This window comes from Colobus angolensis, unplaced genomic scaffold (assembly GCF_000951035.1).
Source record: "Colobus angolensis palliatus isolate OR3802 unplaced genomic scaffold, Cang.pa_1.0 Scaffold6, whole genome shotgun sequence".
Classification (NCBI taxonomy): domain Eukaryota; kingdom Metazoa; phylum Chordata; class Mammalia; order Primates; family Cercopithecidae; genus Colobus; species Colobus angolensis.
Window position 1 is genome coordinate 25,562,861 of NW_012119598.1, and position 11,169 is coordinate 25,574,029.

At 38.0% G+C, this 11,169-nt stretch overlaps 1 protein-coding gene across 3 annotated transcripts in view; it reads left to right on the forward strand.

Annotated features, from left to right (window-relative positions):
- The window catches only part of MRS2 (MRS2 magnesium transporter), a 19,937-nt gene extending 9,074 nt beyond the window's left edge, over nucleotides 1-10,863 (forward strand). For 2 of the 3 annotated variants that reach the window (XM_011962778.1, XM_011962779.1), the window contains 7 exons: nucleotides 828-1,001; nucleotides 3,012-3,142; nucleotides 4,293-4,409; nucleotides 5,988-6,140; nucleotides 6,383-6,500; nucleotides 7,586-7,699; nucleotides 8,247-10,863. In XM_011962778.1, the coding sequence (XP_011818168.1) occupies nucleotides 828-1,001; nucleotides 3,012-3,142; nucleotides 4,293-4,409; nucleotides 5,988-6,140; nucleotides 6,383-6,500; nucleotides 7,586-7,699; nucleotides 8,247-8,357 (918 nt within the window). In that variant the 3' untranslated portion in view covers nucleotides 8,358-10,863. The remainder of the gene's footprint in view (nucleotides 1-827; nucleotides 1,002-3,011; nucleotides 3,143-4,292; nucleotides 4,410-5,987; nucleotides 6,141-6,382; nucleotides 6,501-7,585; nucleotides 7,700-8,246) is intronic. The other variant, XM_011962777.1, reaches the window with a different exon arrangement.
- The last annotated feature ends 306 nt before the right edge of the window (nucleotides 10,864-11,169 follow it).

An 11,169-nucleotide genomic window follows, 5' to 3' on the forward strand; every position in this document is an offset into this window, starting at 1 on the left:
CCCGGCCGGCTGTGTTTTATCTTAATTTCAGATTTGGTTTATATGCTTTAGTGCTGGTTTAAAAAGGAAATTTCAATTTGTGCCAAACTAATTATGATTAAACTAAATCTTTTCTAAAAGTCTACTCAATACCTGACTTTTAGGAAGACCTTATCTTTATTTTCTTTTTTTTTTTTTTTCCAAAAAAGAAAGACGGAGTCTCGCTCTGTCACCAGGCTGGAGTGCAGTGGCGTGATCTCAGCTCACTGCAACCTCCGCCTCCCAGGTTCAAGCGATTCTCCTGCCTCAGCCTCTAAAGTAGCTGGCACTACAGGTGCGGGCCACCACGCCCAGCTAATTTTTGTATTTTTGGTAGAAATGGGGTTTCACCATGTTGGCCAGGATGGTCTCGATCTCTTGACCTCATGGTCCACCTTCCTCAGCCTCCAAAAGTGATGGGATTACAGGTGTGAGCCACCATGCCCAGCTTTCTGTTTTTGTTTTTGTTTTTTTCCATACCCCAGAAGTCTTAGTAAATACATAAATTATGTGAATAATTCCAATTTTATTGAGAGTGAGTTAGCAGTATCCAGACATTTACTTTTTAAGTTTCCTTTCTCTTGAAAAAAAAAAAACCTTGATTTTTTTGAAAAACAAAATGAACACTGATTTAGTTTAGTCTTAATCCAAAATTAGTAAAGTATTAAACCATATTTTATGAATGTTCTTTTTTCCTATAGCTCTACAATTTGCGCATATGTTTGTATACATATATATGTATATACATGCATGTGTTATATATACACTTACATATTTATGGTTTTTTGTTTGTTTGTTTGTTTAAACAGTATTTGAAAGCTGTGATAACTCCGGAGTGTCTTCTGATATTAGATTATCGTAATTTAAACTTAGAGCAATGGCTGTTCCGGGAACTCCCTTCACAGTTGTCTGGAGAGGGTCAACTCGTTACATACCCTTTACCTTTTGAGTTTAGAGCTATAGAAGCGCTCCTGCAATATTGGGTAAGTCTGTTTTTATTTAGCTTTTTGGGTTTATTCTGATTTTGAAATGTCATTGAGTGGGAAGACAAGTTGGGGTATTGTTTCAATGGCATGTCCCCTGACCACATCCTGCCCCGGAGGAAGTCATCTCTAAGGCTCTTACGTGGAGATATCACTTAATTCTTATACTTTATGACCCAATCAAATAGAACTAAAGACTCTAGGGGTTTAAGTGCATTCTATTTTGTTCTCTAAGACTGTGTATATTATGAAAATGCTTTACATGTGATACGTATTTTATATCATTTCATCAAGTCATTTTTCGATTTGTTTGTATGGTCCTTTGTTTGAGTCAGGTAAATGATGCATCTTTTTGAGACCTCGATTGACATAGGAATCACGCCCAGTTCTTCCAGTGACTCCTCCTTTGAGAGTCCTTAGATGTCTGAGACTCCTGTCAGGCTCTGAACAAGGGTGGTTCTCTGCTTTCCTGACCCCACACATCTTTCGTTATCTTTTCTTCCCCCTGTTAGTCAGGATGATACTGTTCAGGAACTGGCTACATGCAAGAGTTGGTGCTGGGAGCATACTAACCAGAGTGGGAGGAGGAGAAGACGGTAGAGAGGACATGAGGTGCATTGGGTTGGGTGAACCTGGCACACTTCTCTTTTGTCTGCCTTGCTCTGAAAGAATAGATGGCTATACTTCCTGCTCGGGGTAATGAGCACCAGTTAGCACCAGCCAGGGAGATGATAAGTAGTGGGAGCCCAGTTACCAAGCAGGGGGAAAGCAGAAGATAGAAAGATGTAAACAGTAGTAAGTGATGGGCTCCACAGGCTGGGTAAGCTTGCAGGAGCTCATGCTGTTAGGAGAAAGGCGGGATCTCAAAGGGAGCAGGACGGGGAGGAGAGGGGCTGGGCTGACATGGGTCTCCTGCCTAGAGATTGGCTGTGGGGAGAATAGAGAGGGAGTGATGTCTGCTGGGATACACGTTCTTCCTTTAAATGGGGTCCCAGGAAGATTCCCTCATGAAACAACACTACATAGAAGCAAGACCAGCCGCCACTCAAAAGGGGTAAGTTTTCCAACAAGGGAAAGCTCCCCAGACCCACCTGAGGGACCAAGACATACCATGAGTAGATATGCCTCACAAATACCCTATCTGTGACCCTCAGCAGCCTCCCCAACCACTACCTGAGTCCACACCTTGCTGAGCAGAGGGTTCGATACCTCTTAGATTAAAAAACGTCGTCTGCCTATTTGGCTGTCCAGCCTTCCCTCCCACCCAAGGACTTCTTAACCCAGAAGCAGTTCCTCTGGAGACGCACGAAATAGACAACATGTCAGGAGAGCACTGTGACTCTGGACTCCTTTCCAAATAAAAAAAATCTTAGTTTCAAAGTAATTGTGCTTCTGAGATAGACTATATGCTGTAATTTACGTCATCAGTTTTACCGCCTGATTTAGTTAGTATATGCTATTTGCCAACTAGTATGGAAGTGTTTCAGTATTTTAATAACTATATAGCAGGATTAGTGTATACCTGCTGAATATCAAACCATACTTGTGTCAACCTAAATAGTGTATTTTTGACTTTACTCTCATATGTTTATGTTTTAAAGCTCAAGTTTTTATTTTCAAAGAGCTTTGCAGGAATTTTGAACCATATTCTATATACAGAGAACACAGGTATTACTGAAAGCTTGTATTTTAATAATAGAATAGCAGATTTTATTTTACTTAATCCCTCATTACTTCATAATGAGTGTCTATAGGAGAAAGACTCTTATGAGAGTTAGCTCCTTGTCAGCCAAATCTGTGCCTAATGATAACATCACACATGGTTCTTTGCACCCAGAAGATCTAGTTTTTGAATCATCTGGAATAGGCATGCTAGAATTGACTATGTTCTGAAATGTTACCAGCATTTCAAGCTACTACAGATTTCTGTATTTAATCAGAGGATTCGCTGATCCTGAATATTCTAAAAAGATTGTTTTAATTCTTATGAAAGGTCATGTTGTTATCTAGATCAACACCCTTCAGGGGAAACTTAGCACTTTGCAGCCACTGATCCTTGAGACCTTAGACGCTTTGGTGGACCCCAAACATTCTTCTGTAGACAGAAGCAAACTGCACATTTTACTACAGAATGGCAAAAGGTAAATATGGATGATGTATCACATTGGGAGTTGGAGACAAATATCTTAAAATCAATTATTAACATTGTGTTTCATAACTTTTTTTAAAGTATGAAAGTAACCTGGGTGGGAAGTTGAGCTAAAAGGAGCACACAATCTAATGTTTGTTGAAAAGATACTTTGCATGAAATGTTATGTAAGGCTCTTTTCCGTATGTGATCTCATCTCATCACCTAGTCAATAGTTGATGTTGTCCTCATTTTGAAGAGAGAAAACTGAGGTTTGAGTAACTTGCCTAAATTTATGTGGCTAGTAAATGGCAGATCTAAATCCAAATTCAAAGTCCATGTTGTTCTTTTTCTTTAAAATCATAATGCCTTCCAGAATTTAATAACAGTATTTTATATGTATCATGAATAGAATGAACATGCTCTCAGGAGTTGTACTCCCGAAATCCCTTCAATAATTAACATTTAAAATTCTTGAATCAGTAGTTTCTTGTCCAAAAATGTTGGAGTGTTTTTATCAGTTAAGAGTAATTAGTCTGTTCTATATTATCACTGCCACATTGATTAAGAATAAAACTAATTCCCAAACCAAAAATCTTAAATTCACAAGCAATTTATGTTTCTGAGATAAATAATGTATGAGGAAATGTATATCACTGATAATTTGACCAATTAATTTAGATTTGGTTTGGGTTTTTTGTGGGTTTTTTTGAGACACGGTTTCACTCTGTTGCCCAGGCTGGAATGCAGTGGTGCAGTCTCAGCTTACTGCAGCCTTAACCTGCTGGGCTTCATCGATCCTTCCACCTCCACCACCCAAGTAGCTGGGACTACAGGCACACGCCACCGTGCCCAGCTAATTTTCTGAATTTTTTTGTAAGACAAGATCTCACTGTGTTGTCCAGGAGGGTCTCAAACTCCTGAGCTCAAGCAATCCTCCTGCCTTGGCCTCCTAAAGTGCTAGGATTACAGGCGTGACACCACTCCTGGCCAAATTGATTCTTAATTTGCCTGGTAAATACTCACCCTTTTTTTTTTTTTAATAAGTCATTGTTTAGCATGAATGTATAAGATAATATATTTGATAAGATACTCTAAAAACTATTATGAAATGTTTTTAGAAGTTTATTCTATTGATCATTTTTGTGTATCTATTCTTATAGTCTATCAGAGTTAGAAACAGATATTAAAATTTTCAAAGAGTCAATTTTGGAGATCTTGGATGAGGAAGAGTTGCTAGAAGAGCTCTGTCTATCAAAATGGAGCGACCCGCAAGTCTTGTAAGTATATAATTATACTTTGTTATTTATTTCCTTAGAGTAAATATTTTGCCTTTTCCACTTCAAGGTGATTTTTCATTACAGAATATAACATTTTTGTGGACTAGAGAATATAGAGATTTTCATCCCCAGTTTCCAGATAATTTCCAGATAGAATATCGTATCTAATTCAATGTAATTATATGAGTATGCATACTGCATACCCAACACTGCTGACGTGCAGTGAATATAAACACAGTTACCTTTATATTCAAGGGACCGACCACCAGATTGGCACATACATCTACCAAAATAACTTACCTAGGAAGCAAAGTGAGAGAGACATTTACATGGGGGAGGGAAAAAGTAGGGTAAATACATGAGTGCAGCATTAACATGAATTATGTAAGGTCAGTCTCATGAAAATGTTATAAAACTTTTGTCTTTTATGAATTTAGAAATTGTTTATGCTTCTTGTGCATACTCCAGCTAAGTGTTTACTTTTAAATAGCCAAATATTTTGTCTTTCTAGAGCGATATCAGAAATTAATACACCTTTGTAATGAGTTTAGTTTCTACAGTCTGTACAGATTTTCTTAAAGCACTTTGAAAAATTGGTTATTTATATCCTGATAAGGAAATAATAAGATAAAGGGGGCAATATAACATTTGGTAGACAGCAGATAGGTATGGTAGCAGAAACTCTTGTTTGCTTTGCGTAGGCCAGTCTTTCTGCCTGTCTCTAATATGCTTTATGAAACAAGTACCTCTTCAGAGTACTTCGTTCCTCCTTATCCTTCTTGGTAGGGTAGGGGAGCAAAGTGATTATTGATATCATTCAAAAACATTTTCTTTATATGAAATCACATTATGGACACACCTCAAAAGGAACACACACCTTAAAAGGAAATAGTCTTGATATTTTTAGTTGTGGATTTTGTTTTACCTAACAGTGGTATTGGATTTGCAGTAATTTATCTGCATTCACATATCTGGATTTTCCTGTTACTGGCAGCACGTATCCGCATAAAAATCTCTTGGATTGGGGCCATGTAATACAGTGACACCAACTAGTCTACATAAGGATGGAACCTCTGTCCTCAATTTAATCTGTAAAGTGTTCAGGATCAGTTGACATAGCTACTTACAGATTGGCCACAACTATAGAAAAGACAAAGACAGCTGGACGTGGTGGCTCACGCCTGTAATCCCAGCACTTTGGGAGGCTGAGGCGGGCAGATCACAAGGTCAGGAGTTTGAGACCAGCCTGTCCAATATGGTGAAACCCCGTCTCTATTGAAAATACAAAAATTAGCCGGGCGTGATGGCACGTGCCTGTAGTCCCAGCTACTGGGGAGGCTGAGGCAGAAGAATTGCTTGAACCCGGGAGGCAGAGGTTGCAGTGAGCCGAGATCACGCCACTGCACTCCAGCCTGGGAGCAGAGTGAAACTCCATCTCAAAAAAAAAAAAAAAAGGCAACACAAAGGCTAGCTTGTCCACTGGTAGCTGAATGCTATATACTAATTTAGGAAATTTTTGTTACTAAGTATATGATATACATGTTGGGGTATGTTAATTATTTTCTCTTTTAATTGAAGTGAAAAGAGCAGTGCTGGGATTGACCATGCAGAAGAGATGGAGTTGCTGTTGGAAAACTACTACCGATTGGCTGACGATCTCTCCAATGCAGCTCGGGAGCTTAGGGTGCTGATTGATGATTCACAAAGTATTATTTTCATCAATCTGGACAGGTAAGAAAGCATTATATAAAACTAAGTTTTTTTTATAAAATAATGATAAGATAAAGTTTTTAAGGAAATATCATTTTCTGAGGAATTATGCCATCATTAACATCTTTACTACATTAAAGTCTTTTTTTTTTTTTTTTTTTTTGATGTGTAGGTTTCATCCATGTGGTCTGTAGTAGATTTGATGAATGTGCTCTGTATAGTTAGTGGGCCCTTCTAATCTGAATAGGTGTTCTCCTCTCCAGCCACCGTAACGTGATGATGAGGTTGAATCTACAGCTGACCATGGGAACCTTCTCTCTTTCGCTCTTTGGACTAATGGGAGTTGCTTTTGGAATGAATTTGGAATCTTCCCTTGAAGAGGTGAGAATGTATTATTATTTCTAAAACTTGAGGGGTTTTGGCCGGGCGCGGTGACTCACACCTGTAATCCCAGCACTTTGGGAGGCCAAGGCAGGCAGATCACTTTAGGTCAGGAGTTTGAGACCAGCCTGACCAACATGGTAAAACCCCATCTCTACTAAAAATACAAAAATTAGGTGGGCATGGTGCCGCACACCTGTAATCCCAGCCACTCGGGAGGCCGAGGCACAAGAATCGCTGGAATCAGGGAGACGGAGGTTGCAGTGAGCCAAGATTGCGCCACTGCACTGCATCCTTGGTGAAGAGTAAGATTCCATCTCAGCAACAACAAAAAAAGGAGGCAGATTTCTGCTCAATAAGTGACATGCATCTCCATCAGTGATAGCTGATGAGTTGTGTAACAGGCTGTCTTTGAAGAAGTGAGCTCTTAATCACTGGAGCCAATGATAACCAACTAACAGCATCGCTGTGAATGGGATTCCTTCCTTGTGAGAGATTACATTTAAATTCTGTGATTCTGTACATCAGCTAAAAACAGTGTGCTGCAAAAGTATTACCGTTCTGAAAATGGTGAGGAAGAATGTTATTCTAAGTCTGAGGTTCCCAAACTTGCTTGGATCATGATGCCCTTAGTGTCTTAGTAATTTTTTCACAGTATCCATAGACAAAAAATTTCTTTTGTGTTATTTCCCTTGAAACTTTAAAATATTCTGAGGTGCTGTGGTGCCCAGGGCACATCAGCTCACAGTTTGAGAACTGTGGATATAAGCAAAGACCTTAAATTGCATGTCCTCTAGCATCATGACTATTAAGATTTGTATGCACGTAACAAAGGCTGGAAAGAAACACAAAGTAAAAGCAGTACATTTGGCATATAGATGATTTTAAAATATTTAAAACCTTTTAAATCATGCTCTTCTGATTTATTTTGTGGGTATCAAGGCACTTGTTTCTTAGTTCCTTTCGATGGGAAAGAGCTGTACAAATAACATAAGGCTTTCAAACTCTGGGACAATAACAGTTCAGGGAATCTTCTAAGGAACCTTACGTTTTGCGATTGAAATGAACTGTGTGTTCTCTTTTAGGACCACAGAATTTTTTGGCTGATTACAGGGATTATGTTCATGGGAAGTGGCCTCATCTGGAGGCGCCTGCTTTCATTCCTTGGACGACAGCTGGAAGCTCCATTGCCTCCTATGGTATGAAGGATATGGTTCACGGCAGTACTGCGGAAGGGTTATGGTCATGGGCCCTAAAGTCAGAGCGCCTGGGCTTAAGTTGTCACAGGCACTATGACCCTTGCAAGCTGCTTTCTCAAACCTCCCTCAGTTTCCTTATCTGTCTGTTAAGTCGGTATCACCTGCTTCATAGGGTTATGGGAAGAATTAATTGAGATAACATGTGTAAAGCACTTACTAGCACACTGCCTAACACAATAAATACGTTAGAAATATAATTTCTGTAGAACTCTCTGACAAACATACATTTAAACAGATGTTAGTAATTCTGGTGTAAGGTTCTGTCATAACCAAATGGAAATATAGGAAACATTTATAATGTTCTCATAAGAAAAGATAGAAAACTCACCTCCATTTTCTTTGTACTTGAAGACACCACTGGAATAAATACTTAAGACACTGATACTGCTTATAGTCCTTTCTTCATTGAGTAGTTACGTAATATATCATTTTACTAGTGACTTTTCTTTTAAAAAGATACTAAAATTAATATTTCTGCTTTATTTAGATGGCCTCTTTACCTAAAAAGACTCTTCTGGCAGATAGAAGCATGGAATTGAAAAACAGCCTCAGGCTGGATGGACTTGGATCAGGAAGGAGCATCCTAACAAACCGTTAGGAACAGCCCCGTGGATACTGAAGTTTTTCTATGGTAGTCATGGGAAACTTCTGATACTGTTTTTATTATTTTCTTGTACAGAGTCACACACTTGGAAAAAATTCATGTTTGAAAACAAAAATATTTTGGCAGTCACAATACCAGAACTGGATTGCATTTCCAGAATTCTGAGTTAAAGAAACAAAGTATTTGCTTTGTAAAAGGCCAAAATTCTATTTCCTACAAACTTTAAATGCTGTTTTTATAGATGTGGTAAGAGGCAACACAAGCACAGACAGTTGTATAGACTTTATTTAATTTATACATATCAAGAAAAGTGCAATTTCATGCTGAATGAAGCATAGGAACTTGACAGGCCCATAGGTAGCTATAGTTCTTAGTATAGGGAATTACGTTCATATGAATTTCCTGATTCTCAGGTAACTAAAAAGCTAGCATTCTATGTATTAACCTTACAACAAACTCTGGAAGTTTGAGCTTTAAAAACCAAACTTAGACATAACCTTATTTTCTTGTATTTGCCCCCTTTTTAAAATAAAAGGTGAATAAAAAGAAATAATTTAATATCACCATTGTATGGATGCCTAATCAAGATTTCACGTTCTCAACCCCTGAGACTAGTTTTCTTTGCTCTCTGTAATTAGAGCCTTTGGAAGTAAAGTTGAAAGGAAGTATTTCCATTCTGTTACTGTTTTGTAGCACTCTGTCCATTTATTGATTTTTAAAGTAGATTTTTAGATAGCACCCTTGCCCTGCCCCAAAAATAAAAATGTGTATTGCCCTGCTAATCTATATGCCTACACCTCAGAAGCTGACAGATGAGCTTCCTAAAACATGAGGATGACTAAATGTTAGAACTGTGATATCTTCTCATTTCCACAGAGACGGGGGTTTAAAACAAATGGCTAATATTTGTAAGCCTGAAAGCTGCCATCCTCTTTAATATCTTACCTACCTTTTAAAATGTTTTCTGGAGGTTACATACAGTTATGTACTAGAACGTTAAGCCTCCCAAAGTAGTGTGCATGGAAGATTCTAGAGTGTCCAGCTCTTGCACTACAAATGTGATAATAACAAAATAAATACACTTACCCTGATATTGAGGGTACATGATTACCCTAATGTGATGTCATATGAGGAAGTTTAAGAGTCCATTTTTCAGGTGGTTTGGTGATTGATAGGAATAAAAATGTTACTCCCATAGCTGATTTGGAAGAAAACAGATGAAGTACAAGTAAGGTTTCCTCATTCCTGTGTGTGGTCATGGGAAGCCATTAGAGGGAAGCTGGAGAACAGAATGGCACAGAACAGGCTGGGCTAGACTCGAGCATGCAGTGGCCCCTGTGCACCAACCACACTGTGGGTCAGGAACATGCGTCATGCTGTGCTTGTTGGAGTGTGAACATACAGCACCCTCTAGCGTTATGAATCTCTTAGGATTTTTAAGATTATATTTGATAGTACTTAGATTTCACAGGGTACCCTTTTGGCACACCTCAGAGCACACTGCTGCTATTTTAGGTCTTATCACTGTAAAATACATAATAAGTACTACTTAACTGTGACATGAAGAATTGGAATCCCAGAGGGCAACATTTGATTTGACTAAGATCAGGCAAAAGATAGAATTTTGGTCATTTTTCCTTGCAGTTTTATTGACTTAGTTTATGAGCTTGGGTAAAATAATTTTTTGATGAATCGTGTCAATACAAGGAAAAATAATGTAACTACCTCATAAGTCTGATAAAGGGAAGTTGCTAGTGGTTTATAGAATTCCTGAAGGTGGTTATATCAAGTATGATTTCAAAATGTCAACTAGTTCCACTTTTGTGATTGCAGGAGGCTTCTTAAAGTTCTCATAAATAATAAATCAGCTTATGCCAAAAATATATGAAGTTCCTTGGTTTTAAATTTTGAACTAAAATGGACTGAGCACATTAATTACTGTTTGAAAGTGGGTACCAAACACTGGGTTACATGAGTGAGCAAGCAATCAGATCACCTGTCGAGCATGTCGAGTACAGGGTGTGGTACCCTCTTTGTCTTTGGAAGGCCCCTAAACAAATGTGGGCACAACAGGTGTCATTTGAGGATGCTCTTAACACTTTATTCTTCATGAACATAGACTGACAAGCAGCACTAACTAATTTTATATTAAAAAGCTGTTTATTTTGCTGAGTTACTCCAAGAGTTGTATACAGTTACTGTTTGGAACTGCAATATTAAAGTTGCACTTTGGATTTAGGACTTACTCTCATTACTTTAGTAATACCTACAGAGGTGAGCTAATGGATGGTACATGGAGTAGGAACTGCAGAGACGCCAGTTTTGTCCCCACTCCATCTTCAAATAATTTTAGTCTCTTAGGTCTGTGATACAAAGGCATAAAACAATTCCTATCTTGAAGCCTTGAGAAAAGCTGTTACATATACACAGATAGTAGAAAGAAAATGCAAATATGTAAATGTCTTCTGATATCTTGAAATAAAGATAAATTTGAATTAAACTTGTATAAGTTCAGATTTCTGTTAATGAGAAATTATAACCCTACAAGGTAAGGTCTTTACATTTTAGTTATTAAGCAGAATCAATGCTTAAAACTATAGTTAATACTTAGTGGAACGAAAATTTAATCCACATATCAGGATAATATGTGTCCTGCATATTAATAGACTGTCATGCATTTTTTCCTGTATGCCAGGTTTTTTACATACCTGCCATATCAGTTGACCTTTTACAGTAGGAGTATAATTTACATTGTTTTTGACAGTGGGGTTAGCATGGTTAAACATCCTATAAACTTGAAAGGAAG